General features: G+C 39.0%; 1 protein-coding gene across 4 annotated transcripts in view; it reads left to right on the top strand.

Moving 5' to 3' along the window:
* Window positions 1-25,575, top strand: part of sgcd (sarcoglycan, delta (dystrophin-associated glycoprotein)) — a 1,159,024-nt gene that overhangs the window by 444,819 nt on the left and 688,630 nt on the right. For all 4 annotated transcript variants that reach the window (XM_059526671.1, XM_059526669.1, XM_059526670.1 and 1 more), the window contains exon 7: window positions 17,507-17,630. In XM_059526671.1, coding sequence (XP_059382654.1) covers window positions 17,507-17,630 — 124 coding nt within the window. The remainder of the gene's footprint in view (window positions 1-17,506; window positions 17,631-25,575) is intronic.

Raw genomic sequence — 25,575 nt, 5'->3', positions numbered from 1 at the left:
CATGCAACTAGAATCCTCCTTGTGAGATACTCTGCCGTGCGCTCAAAAACTGTGCTTTCCAAATACCAACATACACACTTGTTGCTCAGGTTCTCTAGTTAAACATAGCCACAGCACCACCCAGTGGACAAAACCTTTACCATCCCCAAAATGGCTCCTACTGTACATATAATTCAAGTGTACGGTTTCCTTTTATTGCATATTGAAATAAATATTTCTGATTTCTGTATCAATCTGTGTTGTGTTTATTTTAGTTTTTCTTAGGAAGATAACTGACCCTTTACTCTCCTTTGTAATAAATGTGCTTATAAACCAAGAAAAAAAAGTTATTTATAGCTGTATTTACTAGCTGCTTACTAATGACTATTAATGTTGGAACAAGACTTTATAAAGCATGAACTGACTATTTACTAATGAGTGCAGTATATAGATTAAACTGACCAAAAGACAAAGTTGATTTTATTAAATTTCTAGGAGTAGTTCATTGCAGCGTAAAGCATTCACTTCCTGTTGCCAGCAGGTGGCGCTATGACTATAACTAAATTTGGGAATGTTGATCTGTTCAGGTCAGGAGTCTTATCAAACATGTGAAGTTTGGTGCAAATTGGACATTGTATGTCTGAGTTATAGCAACTTCATTTTTCATGGCGAATCATCGAAATTCGCCAGGCCCCCACGGACACGCCCTTAAACGAAAACTCAAGATCTTCGCAATTTAACATCGCAAAGGCCTTTAGATTACACTGACAAACTTTGGTGTTGAACTGAATAAATCTCTAGGAGGAGTTTGTTAAAGTACAACCCCTGAAAATGGCAAAACAACACCAATTTTGCTGAGAAAAAAAATAATAACTGACTTCCTGTTGGGATTTGGATTTCGGACCAAGAGACTTTTTTGTCTACGTAGCTCAAGATGCAATTCGTTGAAAATGTATAGGTGGTGCTGTCGAGCCAATTTGCCACACCCACCTTAGCAAACCATATCATACCTAATCTTTTGCCAGTTTTTACGTGTGTGCCAAGTTTCATGACTTTTCGAGAAAGTTTCAGAAAAAAAAAAAATAAATAATAATAATAATAAACGGAACAGAAACAAGAGGTTCCTCGCACCATCGGTGCTCAGGCCCTAAATATAGATGCAAGCAGCGATGGTGGGCTCAAGCCATCGGTGCAAACGCCACCCTGGTGGCATCGGGAAAACTGTGCCCAGCAGGCATAAGCATTTACAGTAACCCTCTGGCAATCAAGTTTTAAGGGATACGGCAGTTAAAGTGTTAATCTGACCCATCTATACTTTGAAATCAAATACACAGAACAATATATATAACTTTAGTAACACTTTATTTTAATATATATAAAAAATTTATAAGGTGTGCATTGTAGCTGACATCTAAATGAACACATTACAATTGATTTATGACTGCAAGTCTTTCTCCTCAAATGCTATTGAGCTTCAAATTTGTGTTTGAGCCCATGTGAAAAAGTAGCATATGACTTATAGTTTGTTTTAATAAATATCAAACATTCAATTTAATTGTGCATTATAGCTGTCACCTAGATGAACAATTACAGTTGTTTTATGACTGTAAGTCATTCTCTTCAAATGCTACTGACGTTAGAAAAGTGTATAACACTATCACATGTAACTTTAGAGACGGTCCCTAAATTTGTCAAGCCAACTTTATGCCTGTTTTTTTTTTTTTTTTTTTTTACTTTCTGTAGTTTTCTTTTCTCTGTGCCGGATTGCTGATGTCCTTTACCCGGGCATAGATGTCCATCCATCATTTACGAACATTCAGCAGCAAACATGAGGTGCGAGCGGTTGCGAGCGCAGATGGGAGAATGGTGCATGTTTTTTTTTTTTTTTTTTTTGAGCAACTGGAATGGTGCCCCCTCTGGGAGTTGGTGCCCTACGAAGACTGCGTACTCTGCAAATAGAGAGCGGCGATACTATCTGGAAGATATATTGCTCAAACCGTCGTACAAGAGGAGGTGATGCTAGTCCTTCAAGAATCACTCAAAACCCATCTGTTCATGAAGCCTATATATAAAGTCTTAATATATAGTATTCCACAATATGTCTAATATTCTAATTAAGTCATTTTTTGGGATCTTTTACGTCTCTCAGAACCTGACACATTGTAATTCTGAGACTACAGGAAAGTTGCAGTTCTGGAAAATGGTGGCACTGTAGACTAAATGCTCCCTGATAGTGTCACACCTAATTCTTCACTTTAATTCTTAATTCTTTTGCAGTTTACGTGTTTCTGTTCTTCTCCAAATGTTTTTTTTATCTGACCCAGTATGCATTTTACTGTCCAGTGGTCATGTCTTTACTTTGCAATTAATGTAGTGATTCTTTGAATATTTCTCATGAGGATCTAATAATTTAGTTTTTTTCAGTCTGAGTGAAATGTCTTTTTTTTTTTGGCTCATTTTAGCAGTAAAGGAAAAAGTGCCTAATAATTCTGCACACCTGAATATAAGGAGTTTTTTTTCTCTTCCAGTCTTCATGGTCAACTACGTATATATCACACTCGTTGCCTTCTCTAGTGCAGCTCAACCAATTCACATCCCATTCGTCAATATTTGTGATATCACAAATCCCAGAAAAATGCTTGTTGTAGTCCAAACAATTCGTTCGTTGTGGTTTTTAAAAAGTGATTTTTTTAAATAAAATATCTCCTTTTGAATTGGTCTTTCAGCTTTGTAACTTTGCAGAATTTTTTATGCTGAAACAGCAACATTACAGACTAACTAAAGTGGAAAAAGTGAAAAAGCATAATAGCACTCCTTTAATAGGCATTATTAAGCAGTTCATAAATACAGCTATAAATATTTTGTTATTGAGCATATCTATAAAGTTCAATCATTGTATTTTAATACTTTAAGGATCAATTTATCATTTATAAATTATTGCATTATTTACAAACACTTTAGGAGTTGTCAGTGGTTTATGAGATCATTAAGAAAGTGAAATTAAATGATTAATGAACTATTTTAGTTTAAATATATAAATCTTATTATTTAGACACATGATAATGTTTGGTCAGTTTGTTAATAACTGCTTTATTGACATATATTCCAGCTGTAATTCATGATAAAGTCAGGTTTTTATAAAACATTTTGTAATGGCCAGCTATCTATTTTTGTGAGCTCATCTAAAGTGAAGACTATTTATACATTTAAAGCATTCACAAAGGAGATTTAAAGAATCATTGATCTTCCAAACTGAAAAGTTAAACACAACACAGAGGGATAAAGAACACAGAAATATTTTTTCAAGATGCAAAAAATGAAACTGTACAGCTGTACACTTGATAAAAAAATTAAATATAAACTTATGCAGTTATATATATATATATTTATATATTTATATATATATATATATATATATATATATATATATATATATATATACTGGCTTTCCAATGCAGTTGCTGTTGTAGAACATGTACAAACAGAGTCAATGTAGACAAATGTAGGTGTGTGCCAATTTTCAAGAGTTTTCGAGCATGTTAAGGACCCCAAAAGCCCCCGTAACGTTAGAAAAAAATAAATAAATAATAATAATAATAATAATAAATAATCCTAAGGAAAACAATAGGGCTCTCGCCCTCCAGGCTTGAGCCCTAATAATAAGAATAATCCTTAGGGGAACAAGAGGGCTCTTCGCCCCTTCGGGCTTGAGCCCTAATAAGAATAATCCTTATGGGAACAATAGTGCTCTTCGCCCCTTCAGGCTTGAGCCCTAATAATAATAACAAATAATCCTAAGGAAAACAATAGGGCTCTCGCCTTTTGGGCTTGAGCCCTAATAATAACAAATAATCCTAAGGAAAACAATAGGTCTCTTGCCCTTTGGGCTTGAGCCCTAATAATAAACAGAGCAGATACAATAGGGTCCTCACACCATTGGTGCTTGGGCCCTAATAATAATAATAATAAACGGAGCAATTCCAAGACGGTCCTCGCACCATCGGTGCTCGGACCTAATAATAATAAACGGAGCAGATACAATAGGGTCCTCACACCATGGGTGCTCGGGCCCTAATAAACAAAGCAGATACAAGAGGGTCCTCGCACCATCTGTGTTCGGGCCCTAATTATGTCAAAATGCCCGTCTTGGTAAGTATCCTACAGCAGACATAGCCGGCTGAACGTAGGCCCACTGGATTAGTGCATTCTCTTAAAGTGACAGTCTTTATATTAATGGAACCGCAACAGCAAAAAACTCACTCACTGCTTTGGATTAAAAAAGCTTTTTGTAACTTTAATAAAGAATAATCTTTAATTTATACAGTCCAATATGCAATGATGTTTTACATTTGATTACTTTATTACATTTATTTACCTAAAAACTTATGCTAGACCTACCTAAAAAAAAAAAAGGAAAATCACTGTTTATTGTTTGTCTCTTTACTCTATTGTATGTATTTGTGCTGTTGCTTGTAGTTGGATAGAAGATTCTTGTTTTTTTTCTTAGAAAGTATAGTTTTTCCATAAACATAGCACCGAACTAACTGTACCTAAACCGTGACTCTAAAACCATGAAACAAACCGAACCGTGAAAAAGTTGAACCGTGCCACCCCTATTTATAGTGTCCATGTAATATAACAAGAATGCTTCGGCTGTTTCTCTTATCCATTCTGTTCAACAGCCATGTCTGTTCTACTTTTGCAGCTTAAGGACGTGGTAGTAATTTTGTAAAGCTATGTGGAAGCGGTCTCGCTGTTTATGACTGGTCTTCACTCCAATCCAAGTTGAAAAGATCTCACTGATATCAAAAGCTAAATGGTTCAGAATTTGTGTGCTTTTCACTGTTATATAAATATTAAAATACAGCTTTCATAATGCTGCCAGCCCTTCAATAAGCACCATTAGGCGATAAGTTAACGGCAAACACCACTATATTAATAATTTCTTTTGAAAGCTACATTGTGTTTGCTTTTTCTTAATCTTTGCATTGTCTCATTTAACACAATTAAATGGCTCCTCCAGATTACCAGATGTTGATTGTGGGATCGGAGGGTGAGCTGGAGTCTGAGGACTCGCCTGCTTTCCCCCTTTGGGAAGAGGTGTGTTGCCCAAGCCTGACCCAGAATAGTTGGCTCTGCTTTTCCTGGCTGCTGAGGCGGTCGGCTCAAGTGAAAACAGCCACGGACGCTATCTGGGCGGCCGCTAGTACCATTCTTCCCGGAAGTGCATTAAGTGGTGACAAGGTCATGGACGGCACCTTTTTCTGCTAGAAACCAATATGTGCCTCCTCCTCCCTCACTACCCTCAATGGCTGGGTGGCCAGGGGGTACACGTTGATCACCTCAGTGTAGCATGATAGTTAACCCTCTGGAGTCTAAGGGTATTTTTGGGGCCTGGAGAAGTTTTGTCATGCCCTGATATTTGTGCTTTTTTCAGTTTCTTATAAATATCTAAATGGGTAAGGCTAATCTCACTGTAATCAGCACAAACTGGGCTATAATAATATGTGAGCAGCATGTATGTACATGATTGTGTTTTTGAGAAAAAAAAATGTTATGCGAGGTTAGTGAAAAACAAAAAATGTTAAAACACTTGAATAAGGCAAAAAAACACATAAAGAACAATGGTTCCCGGGATTTTTGAGAACTGGAGCTTGTAGCCTAGAATTTTTCTTTCTAAATTATGTGAAAATCATCTTGTTTACTCACTTACAATATAAAAACAATATATTGATTTAAATTTTCTAAGACACTTTTTGTTGGTAAAAGTCATATGCAAGTAGGCGTCAACTATCATGAATATCATTGTGATTTACACCTGAGAAGACAAAGGCCTGCATAATGAGCTGCATAATGAGCCATTCAGTCATCTGTGCCACTGAGAGGGAAGAGTTACAAGAAAGAATGTGAGGACAAAATAAATCTATATAATTTTATGTTTGTAGTTTATTTAGAATATATTTAATTATCCCACAACATAATTTAATATCCAATTGGGGGAGCAGTTAAACATTTTATTAGGAACAATCAAAGCTGACTTTCAAACTAATTTTTTGCACCATTACTCAAGTCACACAATCCTTCAGAAATCCTTTTAATAATCTTATTTTCTACCAAAAAAAAAAAAAAAACATTTATTGTTATTATTATTATTATTATTATTACCATTATTATTAATGTTGAAAAGAGCTGAGGATATTTTTCAGGTTTTTTTAGGGGGGATAAATTAAGAGAACACCATTTTTTGTTACATTTGTTACAGTTACATTTATTTGTTACATTTATATTATTTACATCAAGCTTTTGAATGGTATAGTATTGTATATTGTTATTGAAACTTCATAATATTTCACTTGATTATACATTAGTCAGGAATTATAGTTTGGAAAAAGTCTAACCAGTAAAATGTTTACACGTTATGTGAAAACTAGTACAAGTATATAAATAAATAAAAATAGACTTACTCATGTTAATGATCTCTGCTGAATAAAGTGCTTCATTCTTTTTTTTTCTGAGGAAATCCATTTCTCAAATCCTCAACCACATCACATCTTTTTGGGGTGAATTATGCCTTATTCCTCTCATCGCGAAGCAAACAGTAAAATAAAAACATGAAGAACAGACTTGCTGCTTTTTCTTCTGTGTGGGCGTATTCAAGCCGCGCGCTTCTGTTTGAATCTGAATAGCGCGTTCAGCGCGGGGGCGTGGTCACATTAGACATAATGAAGGGAGACGTGAAAAACGGAGATTGCGTTGTTTTCATAAGGATTACTTTATCACAGAATATCTGTTTTCGGCGGCACTTGTTTAGTTTAAAAGTAGACATGTCAAGCTTTCTATAGATATCTCTCTCCTGTCTCTTCGTTGAGTATTCACGGAGTTACAGTTCATTTTAATGACGTGTTTGTAAATGAAGATCAGCACAGACAAAGGCTGCAGACAGCACACCTTGTTTGTTATCTTTATTTTATAAGTGCACAAAGTAGACCCTTTACAGATTCGATTGATGTATTGCTCTTATCTGTACGATTAAAACTGAAAGTGTCATTTAAGTTATTTTCGGGGTTATCAGGAGAAAATGACTCATAACGCGTGTCCGCGTTAATCAACTCCAGAGGGTTAAGATGCAATTGTGTCGAGGCCTTCAGGCTGTCCCTATCACCCTGAGTCTTTACAAATTTTGTGGAAGTGGCCCTTGTTCCCATGAGAGAACAGGACGTTCATTTTCTCAATCTCGATGACTGTCTCACTCTAGCTCAGTCCCAGTCTCAGTAATCTCTTTTCTTGGTATTGAGTTGGACTCAGTCAACCTGACAGCACGCCTCACAGAGGAATGTATATGGTCAATGCTAAACTGCTTGAATTCTCTCAAGCGCAGGATAGCGGCCCCACTGAAACTATTTCAGAGGCTCCTGGGGCATATGGGATCCGCAATAACGCCACTTGGATTGCTTCATATGAGGCTGCTTCAGCATTGGCTTCATGATTGACTTTAGACTTGGGTGTGGCAATGCGGCACGCACTGAATGAAAATGACTCTAGCCTGTCGCCAAGCTTTCAGCCTGTGGTCGGACCACCACAGCCGGGTTCTTCCTTTTGGGGTCCATGGGGCACCAACCACATTTCAAAGACTCATGGATTGAGTCCTCCACCCCCATCGGCAATACGCTGCTGTATATCTGGACGACATCGTTATCCATGACAGGAGTTGGGAGGAACATCTTCATCATCTGGAAGCTGTCTTACAAACACTATGGTCAGCGGGGCTTACAGCAAACCCAAGCAAGTGTTCCCTCGCCCAAGAAGAGGCAAACTATCTAGGATACACTGTGGGGAGAGGAAATGTGAGACCCTAACCTAAGAAGATTGTCCATCCTCACCTGGCCCCGACCTCAAACCAAAAAACAGGTAAGAACCTTCTTGGGACTACTTGGTTTTTACCGAACATTCATACCTAGCTTCGCCACAAAAGCAGCCCCCCCCCCCTAAATTGACCCGCAAGTATCTCCCAAACCAGGTTAACTGGAGTGAAGAAGCAGAACGGGCCTTCGTCGAACTTAAGCAAGCTCTCTGTTATGAACCAGTACTATAAGCCCCAATTTTCAACAAACCGTTTGTTCTACAAACCGATGCCTCTGAACTAGGGATTGGAGCTGTACTGTCTCAGTTGCAGGATGGTATGGAACACCCAGTCATGTTTATTAGCCGTAAGCTGCCGCCCCATGAAAATAATTATGCCACAATTGAAAAGGAATGTCTTGCTGTAAAATGGGCTGTTAAAAAATTTAGATATTACCTGTTGGGTCAGAAATTTGTCTTAATAACTGATCATGCCCCACTTAAATAGATGTCTCAAAACAAAGGAAAAAATGCCAGAATCACTCGCTTGTTTCTTCAGTTGCAGGACTTCCAGTTTAAGGTAGAACACCGGGCTGGGAATTCTCATACTGATGCTGATGCATCAGTTAATAAATCTTCACCAGTGCCTGGACTCACTTGCAGATACACTTGTATCTGTTGTTAAAAGTATCTCATATGGTCCTTCCCACCTAGGCTCTAAACCTTTCCTAGCAATTTTTTTGACCAGAACAAAACTGCCTAACTCGGGAATGTGTAGAATTTCAGTAGTGGTGTGTTTTTCATCCCACTGCTGCTGAGCTTCTCGCAGCTTCTGGTTGTTTTCTTTGGTAGCTCTATCCAGCATAGTGAGATATCTTCTTAACTTTTCTTGGAATAAAGTGGAATGTCCCTGCAGGCGTCGGAGCATCAGGAGGTAGAACCATTGCTCTTACAATCATTAGTTAAAATGGGCTTAGTCCTGTTACTCTGTTTGGAGTTGCTCTTAAGTTCTACAAAATAGCAGGTAATAATTTATGCCAACCTTGACAAGTCTGCAGAATGGATTTGGTAAGGGATGTCTTTAATGATCTGTTCATCCGTTTGACCATTCCCAAACTTTGTGGTCTATAGGGAACATGGAACTTTTGTTTAATTCCCATTAATTTCATTGCTTCCAGTTTTTTTCCAATTTTCCAGTGAAGTGGGTTCCATTGTCAGAATCAATTTCATATGGAAGGCAGCAGTGAAGAAAAACTTCTTCCACCATTACTCGTACTGTAGCTTCAGCAGTGCAAGTTTTTGTTGGAAATGCTTCCACCCATCTAGTAAATCGATCAAAGATAACTAGAATGTATTGGTACCCTCCACTGGGTGAAAATGGTCCTGTGAAATCGATTTGAAGATGTGCCATGGCCCTGTTGGTCTGGGTGCATATGACATTCTTACCTTTACAGGTTTTCCCACATTTGCTTTTATAAATATCAAACATCTCCTACAATAATCATCAATGTCTCTCATCATTCATGGCCACTACCAAGTCTCGCTGATTTGAGCTTTCATTGCTTTTGCTCCAGCATGCACTTTTCCATGCTACAATTGCATTAATTATTTTCTTGTTCTGATAGGCATTACCACTTGTCCTGTTGGAATTCTCCAGATACCTTGATCATCTTCTTTTGCTCCTACTTTTTTCCATTGATTCTCTTCTTCTGTCTCTGTGTGATATGACAGAAGATGGAGCTCAGGATTATCTTTTCTGTTTTCTTGAACCAAGGTGACAGGAGTAGGGGCAAATAAAGCTGCTTCTCAAGCTGCTACATCTGCTGCCGTGTTTCCTTGACTTTCTTTGGATGTGTCAGATTGATGTGATTTTACCTTGATCACGGCTGCTTCTTTTGGTAAGTGGCATGCTGCAATCAAACAACGAATTATGGAAGCATGTTGTATTTCGCTCCCATTGCTAGTGATGAGACCACATCTTTTCCATAAGGCAAGATAGTAATTTACCACACCGAAAGCATAACGACTATCTGTATAGATGTTGACTCGATCTCCTTCTGAAAGTTAAAGAGCTTCCGTAAGCGCTATGAACTCAGCTACCTGTGCTGAAAATTGGCCCAGAAGAGCTCCTTTCTTCACAACAGTTTCATCAGCCTCCACTACAGCCCATCCAGTGTGTCGTTTCCCATCAATGTAATAACTGTATCCATCGACCCATAACTCTTTATCTGGATTTTCAATAGGGATTGGATTAACTGGACCAAGGCTTTCTTCCTCTACTTGTTTTTCACACTCGTGTGGTGTTCCCTCATGTGGTTCCACAAATGAAATGGCAAACGACCATCAGCAAGTCCCAAGGCTGGGGCTGAAATCAGTTTCTCTTTCATAGAGGTAAATGCTTCCTTAGCTTCTGGTGTCCATTCTATCTGTTCCACTCCAGGCTTCCCCCCTTTATACAGATCAATGAAAGGACTAGTGAGGCTGGCAAAATCAGGTATATACTGACGACAGTAGTTGAAAAGTCCCATCCTCCGCATCCCTGTAACTGTCAGGGATTTTGGGAGTTGCTGTAATGCTTCTACACGCTATGTTGTCAATCTCCTTCCCTCATCAGATATTTCTTGGCCTAAATAAATAACTTTAGTTTTGGGCAGCTGTGCTTTGTCAGGGTTAACCTTGAATCCTCATTTTCTTAGAGCTTGCAAAGTAATATTTAGAGCATATATGTGACTATTCGTGTCTGGGCTTGCAATCAACAAGTCATCAACATATTGAAGGCAAACCCTTCCTGAACTCTCAATTTCAGCTTTTCGCTCAGTTAAGAACTGGTCCAGGGCTCTGTTAAATACAACAAGAGAAATATTAAGACCTTGTGGAAGTCTGATCCAAACGTACTGGCTTGCGCCAACAGTGAAGGCCAATTTCTCTTGAGATTTTTCATCAATAGGTATAGACCAGTAAGCTGACAGCACATCTAAGACCATGAAGATTCTTGCATTCCCTGGAATATCATTCAAAATGGTAGCAGGGTAAGCCACAATAGGATGTGGTTTTAGTGTTACACTGTTAAGTCTTGTGTAATCAATGGTTAGTCTCCATGATTTATCTGATTTCCTGACTGGCCATACAGGGCTGTTGGTAGTAGAAGAAGCTCGTCTGACAATTCCTTCAGCTTCCAAATCTACCACAATCTCTACCACAGCTTGTCTTGCTTCTGCTCGAATGGGGTAATGTTTATGAGGGGCATGTATCGGTCCCTCAATAATAACAGGGTCAATGTTGGCTTTTACACAATCCAATTTGTGTTTAGCCCAAAAATCTGTATATAAACCACACAGAAGACCCCACACACTTCTTTTACCCAGTCTCTGGTGATTGGTTTAACTACACCAACAAGACTTATATTACATGTGCGATCTTCATGTGGTATTATTCCAGCTGCTGTAGCTATTTGACGACTGTCAGTAAATATAATCATGTTTAACAATGATAAAATGTCCATACCTATAAGACTTCCTTGTGAATTCGCCCCATCCAGAAAGGTGCCCATAAGACTTCATCTTCATGTATTTGCAAAGGTACTGGTATACTTCTGTGAAATATCATGATATCTCCTCCAACTCCTTCAACTCCTATAGTTTCATGTGTTGTAGGTAAGTTCAAATCAGTTATGGAGAGGGAGGCTCCCGTATCAATTAGACAGTCATATGAATGGCCCCCTATCAAAGCAGGGATGAAAAGTCAATTGACTCTTTTCTTACTCTTACAGGGGGCTGCTGATTCCTATTGTGGATGCAAAATTCCCTCAATGAGCTAACGAACTTGTGCTTCAGTCCACGTCTTTCCTCGAGATGTTTTATCATTGTTTTTGGCATTTACCCGTTTAAATGATGGGCCTTTACCTTCTCCTCCACCTCCTTTAGCCCAACAGTCTTTTTGTTATGAATGCACACACGAAACAATAGATCCAATTGCTTTAATAGGGTAATCCAAAAATCTAAATCCAACAGGCAAAAGGTCAATAACAGAAAACCAGTCCAAAAAACAAGAAACATAAAAAACAGAAGGGAACACAAGAAAGCCGGGTGATGAACATCAAGGACTCCATGAAACAGATAGAAACAGACCGGTTTATATAGACAGGTGAAAACGATGAAAGTGGAGACAGCTGAGTGAAATTAACAGGTGTGCAATTAACAGGTGTGCTTTGTGGGAAATGTAGTGCCTGCAGTGGCGTGACTTTTGGGAAGTGAGACCACTAGTGGACACCGAGGGAAACAGACCAGACACTGTGACATTACCCCCCTCTAAGGAGCAGCTACCAGATGCTCCACCGAACACAAGAACAAAAGAAGGGACACAGAGACCAGGAGGCAGGTGGACTGGTGGAGGATAAGGGGGAGGGATGGAGGGCCAGGTCCATAGAAGAGAACAGGCACAGGAAGTGAAAAAAAACAGCAACAACAACGAGACGAGGAGGGAGGTGGAACGGTGGAGGACCAGTGGGAGGGACGGAGGGCCAGGTCCATAGAGGGAAACAGAGACAGAAAGTAAAAAACAAAACAACAACAATGAGACCAGCAGGGAGGTGGACCGGCGGAGGGATGGAGGGCCAGGCCCATAGAGGGAAACAGAGACCGGAAGTGAAAAAAACAAAAACAAAAAAACAACAACAACAAAACAAAGAGGCCAGGAGGGAACAGAGAGTTCAGGGGCCCAGGTCAGAGCCGACAGGGCAGGAATCCAGGGTGGAGCAGGTGGAACTGGAGCCCACCGGGATGGCGCAGACAGAACTGGAGCCCACCACCAACGAGCAGACGGGACTGACACCCACCAGGGCGGTGCAGGGAACCACCACAGCCTTGCAGTCAAGACAGAGGCCCACCCGGGTGGCGCAGAGGACCACCACAGCTGAGCAGATGAGACAGATGCCCACCAGGGTGGCGCAGAGGACCACCACAGCCAAGCAGATGAGACAGAAAGCCCCCAGGGCGGAGCAGAGGACCACCACAGCCGAGCAGACGAGACAGAAAGCCCCCAGGGCGGAGCAGAGGACCACCACAGCGTGCGGATGAGACAGAAGCCCACCAGGGTGGCGCAGAAGACCACAACAGCCGTGCGGTCGAGACAGAAGCCCACCAGGGCGGCGCAGAAGACCACCACAGCTGTGCGGTCGAGACAGAAGCCCACCAGGGCGGCTCAGAGGACCACCACAGTGGGATCGATGGCAGAGGAGAGCAAGTCTGTAAGGCTGAAATGGAGAACATGAACAGGTTAAGGGTGGCCTCTGTTGCCCTGATGAGATGGTATATGGTCTCCATGGCCATGACAGGGTAGGCGGTGAGTTTCTGGATGGCCTCCATGGCCATGACAGGATAGGAGGAGCGCTCAGGAAGTTCTGCTGAAATGTGACGAGGCTCTGGAAGTTCAGCAGAGACGTGAAGAGGCTCTGGTAGATCTGTGTTGATTTCACTGGGTTCAGGTAGATCAACTGTGGCTTGACTTCGTTCAGGAAGATCAACTGGGCTTGACTTCGTTCAGGAAGATCAACGGTGACTTGACTTGACTTAGGAAGATCATTAGTGACTTGACTTTGCTCATGAAGATGATTGATGACCTGACTTTGCTCATGAAGATGATTGGTGACTTTACTTTTCTCATGAAGTTCATGGTGACTTGCCTTTGCTCATGAAGATCGTTGGTGACTTGACCTAGCTCATGAAGATCGTTGGTGACTTGACCTTGCCCATGAAGAACACTGGTCACTTGATCTTGCCCATGAAGAACACTGGTGACTTGACTTTGCCCGTGAAGATCATTGGTGACTTGACCTTGCCCATGAAGATCATTGGTGACTTTCGATATCATCAGAGATATTGTTTAATTTCACTGAATTACCATGAATAACATAGTTGCACAAACAAAACTACATTTAAGGGTAAGATCAGGTAGAAATAGCTCCTTACGGTAATGAGTTGCAGGTTTACAGTGTAGCATTGTTAGCTCCATGCTATTTTACTGTTCAAGTTACTGTACAGGTATATTAGAAGCTTTTCTTTTTCTCTTTTTGCGCAGCATCATTTGTACACAGTTAGGTTGTATTTCCTCCACTGAGAAAAAATTATGCAGGTTGTGCTGCCTCTGTTCTAATATGTCTCTCAAACCCAAGAAGAGGTAAATTAAATTTTTCCTTTGTTTTTGTTTTTTTTTTACCTGTGACAAATTAGTCAACTCCCTTTTTATCCCCTTTAAGTGCCACTGGTGTGTGCCAACACAATGTCACCAAATCTGCTTAAATCCCCTTTCGCCCAGCACCTGGGTTGCTGCTCCACCTCACTGTGAATACTGATGTCTTGCAGATGCTGACTGTTTGAAACTCATGAGGCTGAATAACGGGTTCAGGATACTGAAAGATGCTTTCATGTTTCATCAAGCTAATGATCCCATTTTCTTTTTTGTTGTGTATCGTTTAAACTCCAAGTAGCGGTTATATCTTGAGGCATAATATTGTGCCACTTTTAAGGTGTTCATCCAGGCTATTGTTGACATTATATGTAGGCCTGTTGCGATAGTCGATAAATCAATTAATCACACGATAAAAAAAAAATGAGCTCGATATTTTTTTCGCCCGCGATAATTTCTTTTTTTACATTTTATTTAAGAAATGTAACGTCATGATGTGGGGTTAGTCTGGAGCGCAGCCTGTGGACAGCCCGCGGTAGAAAACACCCTCTGATGGCACAGATGTCCCGGGAATAAAGAGATAACGTCTTTCATTTCCTTGTTGATGTTTGCGTCGCAAGTGATACAGCATTGTACATGCACTACTGCTTTATTTTAATAACGAGTAGCATATTTTGCAAGTAACTTTGTTGCCCTTTCTCTCGAAATGGGCCTACTTTTCGCTCGCTCAGCTAAATATTTTTGTAGGCGTGTGATTGCGTGTTTCAACGCGCCCAGTGAGTTCACACACACACACACACACACACACACATGCACGTGCGTTACAACAAGGACATTTCAGCAATGGATTTCCACCACCGATAAACCCTTGCTGTATCTCTGTTACAAGATTTATTTTCGAAGAAAAGTAAAAAACTCTGCAGTTTTTCACCCCGAAGGAAGCTGATTGAGTTGGTTCTTTTCACATGGCCTGGTGTGCTTGCGTCATTCTGAAAAGCTGAGATGTTTTTAACTAGATGCGGTGCGGACGCGCCTGGAAAAAACAAGTGCGTCGCTTCCATTATGAGCGTGCATACCGCATTTGAAATAACGAACTTGAGCACAAAAAAGACATGATATGTGAACGGCCCCTTCATCGGTCAAAATGTTTACTTTCGGTTAAAGGTTAATCGGTCAATATGAGCATCCCTAACTGGCATATAAACATAATATAACATACAAAATTAATCAATTTTAAGCCACACAAAGTCAACATGTTGGTATTTCTTGCTCTGAATCTGCCATAAAATAAAATGAAAGTTTATTGATCTTTGAAAAGGTGTACCTGCGTTATTATACCATTATCATTATATAGTGTTCCTGTAGCTCAGTTGGTAGAGCATTGCGCTTGGCGCAATGTTGGGGGTTCGATTCCCCGGGAACACATGATAGGTTAAAATTGATAGCCTGAATGCACTGTAAGTCGCTTTGGATAAAAGCGTCTGCTAAATGCATAAATTTATATTAGTTGAAACTGGTCTTAGAATGACAATATTATCTTTTATCGCAATAATTTCTTGGACAATTTATCGTCCAGCAAAATTTGTTATCCTGACAGCCCTAATTATATGACCCTCTCTATGAAATCTAGGCTAAAGTCTAAAAATCTAATTGAGATAACAAGCATCAAAATTTGATTTCATCCATTAATTTCACTATAATTTCAATCTTTAACATGGTCCTACTCAGTCAATATTAGATATAAAGGTTACATTTTCACATAATGTTGTTTACCTAATGAAGGATGGTTTTATTTAGAAAACAGTAAAAAAAAAAAAAAAAATAATAATAATAATAAAAATAAAAACCTTTAGCTGGGTTTTGACGGAGAGGGTCACATATTAATGACTTTTGACCTTGGTTTTCAAAAAGAGGGTCACATATTAGTGCTGTCAAACGATTAACCACGGTTAATCACAGTATATATAAATACACATGTATATATTTCAGAAAAAATATAAAAATATATTGATTCATAATATAATTTATATGAATATAATTATACACATGTAAATGCCTGTTTAATAAAAAATATTTTCAAAATATATACTGTATGTTTTTGTATTTATATACACAGAATACACACATATATTATGCAAAAAAAATTAAAAAAATTGGATGCGATTAGTCATTTGACCGCCATAATATATATTCTTTTTTTTTCTTCTTTTCTTTTTTTCAATCACATTTCAGGAGTTAGGTATCCTTAATTTTTTCTATATTTACTGGTACTTGCATCAGATTGGCCTTGTTTAGTTTCATATTTTTACAATCCGTAGTTTCGCCTCACCAGTCAACGACTTTTACTAAAATTTTGTGTTTTACAATCCTGTTGTTAAATATTTGTTTAGATAAAACAAGATCAGTAAACAGGCATTTATACCTATTAAGCACCAGCGGGTCAAATTTACCCACTCTATAATACTATACAATCTATGATGCAATGAATAAACCATTTGATTACCCAAAGTGTATTGGTGTTATTCTCTTAATCAAATTCTAAATGTGATAACTAAACAAATTAATAATTAATTAGGTGAGGGTGTGCGCTTGAAATTGTCATCGCATTATGCATTGTTGTGGATTATTATTGCTCATAATTTTCTAGAGTCTATTTGAGTATGGCACTGTAGTATAATATTACACCACCTAAATATGTATTTCTTCTTTCTCACTGTCAGTGCAGGCTTGTTTATCTTATTGACCGTTATGAAAAGTGATTAGTGGCCTGCATAAATAAAGCCTTGAACATAAAACAACAGGACAAAAATATAGTTTATTACTAGACATAATCCTTTCATGACTCTAGATAATTCTTTGTGAAGCCAGTGGCATCAAAACTATGTGTTCTTTAGCCATATAAAAACGTTGTTGTTATGTGCAAGGGGTAAAATTTATTCATTGGCGGTTTTAGGTATACAGCGACCCCTGGCAATTCTAGTGTTAAAGGGCTCATGAATTACCTAAGTTATTATTATTATCATAAATTTTTTATTTGTATTTTTTAAAATATTTTTTTGGACTGTTCTCTGAGGTCCACTTATAATGCTATTAAGATTTTTACACCAATATATATATATATATATATATATATATATATATATACAATTTGGAAGTAATAGGCTATTTTCTGTACTGTTCTTGAACCAACCTCATCTGAATATATATTGAGATTTTATGCATATATACATATATATCTATATATATATATATATCCTGGGAACACAAGATAGGTGAAAATTGATAGCCTGAATGAACTGTAAGTCGCTTTGGATAAAAGCGTCTGCTAAATGCATAAATTTAATTTAATTTTGTATATATATTTCTCCAGGAATTTGTTTGCTTTGCACAGCTCTCCTTTGATATCATCAGCTTAACTGCTAGAACATGTTTGGCCTTTTTTAATTTTAATGTAGATTTAGAGTCTAATGTAGATAATATATCTTGTGATATGTCTTCTGTTCAGGCTAGAGTCGCCTACGCGTTCGCTATACATGGAGGCACCTAAAGGAGTGAAAATAGAAGCTGAGGCAGGAGATTTCCAAGCAACTTGTAGGAGCGATTTACGCCTGGAGTCAAAAGATGGAGAGGTAACTGTTCTTCATTCTGTCCTGATTCTGTAACTGTCAGTGAGCCTGATGCTTCAATCAATTTACTCAGAGTTGTGACACTTCCATTTGCCATTGGTTGTCATCAAAGCAAATGTGCTTTTGGACATCCATATGTCTCCTCATGTTCAGAGGGAATCAGGTATTCACTTAAAAATTCATGCTTTAATACATATAGATGACAGTTTTCTGACAGAAATATCCATGATTAAATTATACAGACTGTTGATGTGTTGACAAATGATCTGTTAAAATAATGTTTTTTTTTTCTTTTTTTTCTTTTTAATAAATGAAACTAATATGTGATATATATTCCAAATGTCAGTGCTTTGTGTAATTCTATTTTAATTGTGTTAAACCTAAGTTAATAATAATAATAATGATAATTAGCACAATTAATATCCGCTGTCATGAATTTCAAAGCTTTAGAATATATTTTTTTTTTAATGAAATGTCCAAAGTGATACAATTATCCCTGCTTTCTTGCAAATATTATTTGAACCAATGCAGAAATGTATAATAACTGCTATGCCCCTGCCCACATAGCAAATGTCTTCTGGCCCAGATAATACATTATAATTTAGTGCAGTTTAATGCACTTGACTGATTTGCTGATTTGATCCACATACCACTGGACTGATCTGGGCCACACCCCTCCCACCAACAATCGGCCCGGATATTGTTTGCCGGATCCAAGCCGTGCCGTTGTTGCCACACATGGCCCAGCTCTGGCTGAACGGGAGGCCACCTTGAGGCCACATTTGGGCCAAGTCCATTTGCTATGTGGGTGGGTTCTGCAGATTTCTAGTTAAACAAGTCTCACTGAGAACAAAGTACCAGGCTTGAATCAGCTCTCCTAGTTTCAGGATAATTTTTATTGACTTTCTCCCATCTGTCACATATCCACTCCAGTACCCCTCAGCATTTGCATTTGTCATTCTTTTTTTACCAGGAGAAAAAAAACCCTCAACTGACTTGTTCCTAGCCTCCACTGAGTGCCCCTTGACAGTTCCGCCTCACTTAGACTGGAGTAGAGCCCTGCATTTTTACACCCCTTGGGCCGGGCTTCGGGCCCATTTTCACATCATAGTTCCAGGCCAGGCCTCGGGCCTGTTTTATGCTTCTCAACATTTTGTTGATATTGTGAGTGCACACAAATAAATGTAGACCCTTTTCAAGTCAAGTCAAGTCTGCTTTATTGTCAGTTCTTCCACATGTACAGTACATACATACAGATAATCGAAATTGAGTTACTCTCAGACCCCCGGTGCATACAGATAACATTAACAGTAGAGCCTAAAAATCTAGATCAAATATAAAATGTAGATACACCTATACAATAAGGGAATGTAAAAAATGGCAGATAGAAAGCAAATCAATGAAGTGAACAACAGTGCAGATAAAATATTTTTTGTGGCGATGTGGGATCTGGGGGGGGGGGGGGGGGGGGGGTTCATAGTTCAGTGGTGCCTGGGGCAGAAGAGGGGAGGGGGGGCAAGTTCGGGAGGGAGTTTAGCTTCCTGACAGCCTGGTGAAGTCTGCTGGTCCTGGCCTGGAGACTCCGCAGTCTCCTCCCTGATGGCAGCAGGCTGAAGAAGCTGTGTGACGAGTGGGAGGGATCACCTGTGATGCAGAGGGTTTTGCGAGTTAGACGGGTTCCGTAAATGTGCAGGAGGGAGGGGAGAGAGACACCAATGATCTTCTCAGCTGCTCTCACTATGCGTTGCAGAGTCTTTCAGCAGGACGCGTTGCAGGCACCATACCACACAGTGATGCAGCTCGACAGGATGCTCTCGATGGTCCCTCTGTAGAAGGTGTACACGATGGGGGGCGGGGCTCTGGCTCTTCTCAGTTTGCGGAGGAAGTAGAGACGCTGTTGTGATTTCTTGGCCAGTGCTGCTGTGTTTTCAGTCCATGAGACGTCCTCTGTAATGTGCACACCCAGGAACTTGGTGCTGCTCACTCTCTCCACAGTCGCACCGTTGATGGTCAGATGAACGTGCTGAGGGGGCGCTCTCCTGAAGTCAACAACAATCTCCTTCGTCTTCTCCACGTTCAGAGAGAGATTGTTGTCCCTGCACCACCCAGGCAGGCGGCTTACCTCGCTCCTGTAGTTTGTCTCATCTCAGTTTCTAATGAGACCCAACTACAGTTGTGTCATCCACAGACTTAATGAAGAGGTTGGAGTTGTGTGACTGTGTGAAGAGTCTGAAACTTGAGTGAAGAGGAGGGGGCTCAACACACATCCTTGGGGGGACCCAGTGTTCAGTGTGATGGTGCTGGATGTGTTGCTGCCGACCCGTACTGCCGGAGGTCTTTCAGTCAGAAAGTCCAACAGCCAGTTGCACAGCGAAGTGTTGAGCCCCAGCTGGACCAGTTTGTAAATGAGCTGTTGAGGGATGATTGTGTTGAATGCTGAACTGAAGACTATGAACAGCATTCTGACATAGTTATGAATCATTCATAACTTTGCCGTTATGAATGATTACTCTCACCTTAATGAGCAAAAATGACAGCGTATCTACTGAAAAAAAAAGCGGACGAAACCAGCAGTTCAATTCCAGGCTGCAGCAAAGTCAGAGTGTGCAGAAGAATCATTTGTTTCCTGTGGTCTTGTCCTGGGGGTCGTCTGAGACAAGGTCTTTACAGGAGATCTGTATCTGGGGCTCTAGTTGTCCTGGTCTTCGCTGTCTTTCAGGGCTGTAGAGGTCCTTTCTAGGTGCTGATCCACCATCTGGTCTGGATACTTACTGGATCCGGGTGACTGCAGTGACCCTCTGATCTGGATACAGACTGGATCTGGTGGCTACGGTGACCTCGGAATAAGAGAGAAACAGACTAAAATTAGCGTATATGCCATTCTTATAATGATGTAGCAAGTACATCAGGTGTTATGGGAAGTGTTCCCAGTTCCGGTATACCTAATTAATGCAGGCTAAAAATCCTCTAACGGAATTGGATATTAGAAGCATTTTAGTGTGTTATGTGTAAGCCAGGTTAAAGAGATGGGTTTTTAATCTAGATTTAAACTGCAAGAGTGTGTCTGCCTCCCTAACAATTGTTAGGTAGGTTATTCCAGAGTTTAGGCGCTAAATAGGAAAAGGATCTACCGCCCGCAGTTGATTTTGATATTCTAGGTATTATCAAATTGCCTGAGTTTTGAGAATGCAGTGGATGTGGAGGATTATAATGTAACAAAAGCTCGTTCAAATACTGAGGTGTTAACCATTCAGGGCTTTATAAGTAATAATCAAGATTTTAAAATCTATACGATGTTTGATAGGGGGCCAGTGCAGTGTTGACAGGACCGGGCTAATATGGTCATACTTCCTGGTTCTAGTAAGAACTCTAGGTGTGCATTTTGGACTAACTGGAGTTTGTTTATTATAAAGCATTACAATAATCTAACCTTGAGGTCATGAACACATGGATTAACATTTCTGCATTTGACATTGAGAGCATAGGCCATAATTTAGATATATTTTTGAGATGGAAAAATGCAGTTTTATAAATGCTTGAAACGTGGCTTTCTAAGGAAAGATTGCTAACAAATATCACACCTAGGTTCCTAAATAATAACAAGGAATTGACAGAGCAGCCATCAAGTCTTAGACAGCATTCTTGGTTATCACATGCAGAGTTCTGAGGTCCTATAATTAACACCTCTGTTTATTTGTTTGTTTTTTTTCTTTAGAATTTAGCAGTAAGAAATTACTCGTCATTCAGTTTTTTATATCGACTATGCATTCCGTTAGTTTTAAAAATTTGTATGTTTCGCCAGGCCACTAAGAAATATAGAGCTGAGTATCATCAGCATAAACGTGAAAGCTAATACCATGTTTCCTGATGATATCTCTCAAGGGTAACATGTAAAGTGTGAAGAGAAACGGCCCTAGTCCTGGGCCTTGAGGTACTCCATACTGCTCTTGTGATCGATATGATACCTCTTCGTTCACTGCTATGAATTGATGGCGGTCATATAAGTACGATTTAAACCATGCTAATGCACTTCCACTATTGCCAACAAAGTGTTCTAGTCTATGCAAAAGAATGTTGTGGTCAATAGTTTAGAACGCAGCACTAAGATCCAATAGCACTAATAGAGAGATACAACCACGATCAGATGATAAGAGCAGGTCATTTGTGACTCTAAGGAGAGCAGTCTCAGTACTATGATACGGTCTAAATCCTGACTGGAAATCCTCACAGATACCATTTTTCTCTAAGAAGTAATATAATTGTGAGGATACTACCTTCTCTAGTATCTTGGACAGAAAAAGAAGATTTGAGATTGGTCTATAATCAACTAGTTATTTGGGGTCAAGTTGAAGTTGTCTTTTTTTTATGAGAGGTTTAATAATAGCCAGTTTGAAGGTTTTGGGGGCATATACTAATTACAATGAAGAATAAATAATAGTCAGAAGAGGATCTATGACTTCTGGAAGCACATATTTTAGGAGCATACATGGAATAGGGTCTAACATACATGTTGCTGGTTTAGATGATTTAACAGTTTCAATTATTCCTCTACTATAGTAGAGAATGGGTGGAACCGTCTGATGCGATACTGTAGCTGATGCCTGCATGGTTAGAATTTCATCCCTAATAGTATCGATTTAATAAGTAAAGTAGTTCATAAAGTCATTACTGCTGTGATGTTGGGAAATATCAACACTTGTTGATGCTTTATTTTTCGTTAATTTAGCCACTGTATTGAATAAATACCTGGGGTTATGTTTGTTTTCTTCTAAAAAGAGATGAAAATTAATCAGATCTAGCAGTTTTTTATGTTTTTCTGTAGGATAAGTTACTTTCCCACTAAGCAATATGAAATACCTCTAGTTTTGTTTTCCTCCAGCTGCACTCCATTTTCCGGGGTGCTCTCTTTAGGGTGCGAGTGTGCTCATTATACCATGGTGTCAGACTGTTTTCCTTAACCTTCTTTAAGCATAAAGGAACAACTGTATTTAAGATACTAGAAAAGAGAGAGTCCATAGTTTCTGTTACATCATCAAGTTGTTCTGAGGTTCTGGATATGCTAAGGAATTCGGATACATCAGGAAGATTACTTACAAAGCAGTCTTTTGTGGTAGAAGTGATGGTTCTACCATACTTGTAACAAGAAGTAGAATTTGCAGTTTTAGCTATATGAAGTTTACACAAAACTAAATAATGATCTGAGATATCGCTTGGCTGCATAATTTCAACACCATCAACACTAATTCCATGTGACAGTATTAAATCTAGAGTATGATTTCCACAATGAGTAGGTCCTGAGACGTGTTGTCTAACACCAATAGAGTTCAGAATGTCTATAAATGCTGATCCCAATGCATCTTTTTCATTATCAACATGGATATTAAAATCACCAACAATTAAAACTTTATATGCAGCCAGCACTAACTCGGATGTAAAATCAACAAACTCTTTAATAAATTCTGTATGGTGCCCTGATGGCCTGTATACAGTAGCCATTACAAACATCTCAGGGGATTTATCATTAACATTTGTTTCGCTGGATAATGTTATATGAAGCACCATTACTGTATTTATGTTTCACATTAGCCAGCACTTTTAAATTTGCCAGGATGTCAGGCGCTCTGGCTCATGGTAAACATTGGACTATGGTGGCTGGTGTCTCTATATTCACGCTTCATACAATAGAATCACCAATAACTATAGCACTTTCATCAGGTTTCTCAGTGGGTGCATCATTGAGTGGGGAGAACCTGTTTAATGTTTTTATCGGAACAGAAGAGCAGTGTTTTGACCTCCGACAATGCTGCCTCACTGTCACCCAGTTGCCATGCTGCGATGGAGCTGTTACCAGAACCGAATAATGTACAGGAATCCCTGAGCTAGCCACATCCAAAGCCGTATCTAGAGCCCTCACATTCTTACTGTCAGTTAAAGTCAGCTGAGACCCCTGCTTAAAAAGTGTTTTAGGTCATTTTATAGGAATTCTTTGTAGAGGCTATCAGTAACGACTCCTCTTAACCTTTTATACCTTCACTAGCTCCTCTCTCAGCCTTGGTAAAACATTCATGAAACATTCATGGTCCCATGAAAAATAGAAAGTAAGAAATTAGACCGTTTCAGCTCAGGAAAGGGGTAAAAGTATGTCTAGTCGAGTTTTACTGGATTACTTATGCCACTGAAACTGCTAGTTGCATGTAAGGGGTTAGTGGACTTTGACTATGGATTAATAACTTGTGAGATGGGATATTTTGTTAAATGAAATGAAATCATGTCAACATAATTGTGGAAATCTTTTGAATTGCTATTCACTTCATTGCAGTAAAATATTTTTAACTATAAGCTAATTTTATCACTACATTTTATTACTACACTATAATTATGTTTATAACTAATTAGTTTATTAATAATAATTACTAATAATACATATTTCTACTCATAAACAGTATAATGTATTGGTTACAGTTTTTCCTCCCTTATTTTGTTTTATTAGCATATCGTGACGTCTCTGACTGGGTCTTCAACCCGTGCCTTCGGGCGCATCATTGCAAACCTCATTTTAAAACAGGCTATATAGACCACAATAAAATTTAAATCTTTGTCAAAAACATGTTTATTGCATGAATTTCAGGTGAGAAGAAAAAAAAATAGGTACTGTTATACTGTTTTACTTGCATCCACTGCTAGGTGTCAATGCAACCTACAAATGAGAGACCGTTTACTTTGCTTTCTTGGATTGTCACTTTGAAAAAAATCCTGTTTGATTTGAGTGACAAGTGTTCATTGAATCCATTGTAAAATCGATTTTGCATGTCTAGATGCATTTTATACAGCTAATAACACCAAAAATAGGTAAATCCACGGACAACAGGCATGTTGAATGTACAGAATGTACAGATTCAATATATTGGTAAAGACCAAAATTTCTTATGATTTATTGGCGTGATGTTACGTGCACAATTACAAACAGGAGTGAAATATTCTCGAAAAACAATAAGCAGACTGGACTGGCATAATGCAAAACATTTACTGCAGGATTCAACATGGCTGTGTTTACGATTAGAAATGTCAACAACTACAAAAAAATCGCAAATGTAGGCGATTCTAGCCCGAATCTGTATCTGTATGCATGAGACTGTCTGAATACTGGCAAAATTCACATTTCTGTTATAAAATGAGAAACACTGTGCAGAAGTATTATTTGCTGTTATGCGTATGTGTCCAAAGCTGCAGTTGCTGTGTGACGTGTGTTCCAAAAAAAACTGGACACGCTCCAAGAGAAGGCCGTTAAAATCAATTTCCTATTTTCGTTTTCGAAACTTGTGTTGGTTGGTCCAATCGATTCGTGCAATAGATTTTCGAAGTTTTAGACTAGATGGGAGAAGGGATGGGAAAAGATCTGGGCACAGTTTTTCCAGAACTTTGCGCCGAGTTAAAGCGGTGTCGAGCTGTTTTAATGAAATTTTTAGATGTATTATGGTGCCCGAACCCGTATGACTTTGAACAGTGACCGCGAACATTTTGTTTACTGCAGCCATTATTACCAAGCGCGAACCGTTGACTCTGACAGTGAATGAGAGTATGAGATAAAGCGAATGCACAGGCCAAAGTGTGACATCCGTGTAAACATAGATGACGTCACAGGTTTTTTTTTTTAAGAAAGAACATAGTCTTCGTTTGTATGTAGGCCTAGGCAATTTATATATTTACAATACTTACTAAAATATAATTTATATTATTTTATTTCTTTTGTATTAGTTGTTTGAAGAGTAAAAAAAATACTATATATATATATATAGGTTACATAAAGGTTATAAATTGCTTTGTATTTCAGTGAGAGAAATAAGTATTTGATCCCCTGCCAACCAGCAAGAAATCTGGCTCCCACAGACATGTGCCAATGTGGAACACAGATTAATCCTACTACTTTAAGAAGTTACTCCTAATGTCA

Source organism: Carassius carassius, chromosome 36, assembly GCF_963082965.1.
Source record: "Carassius carassius chromosome 36, fCarCar2.1, whole genome shotgun sequence".
Classification (NCBI taxonomy): Eukaryota; Metazoa; Chordata; class Actinopteri; order Cypriniformes; family Cyprinidae; genus Carassius; species Carassius carassius.
The sequence above is the reverse complement of the archived record's forward strand: the minus strand, read 5'-3'. Positions and strand labels throughout refer to the sequence as shown.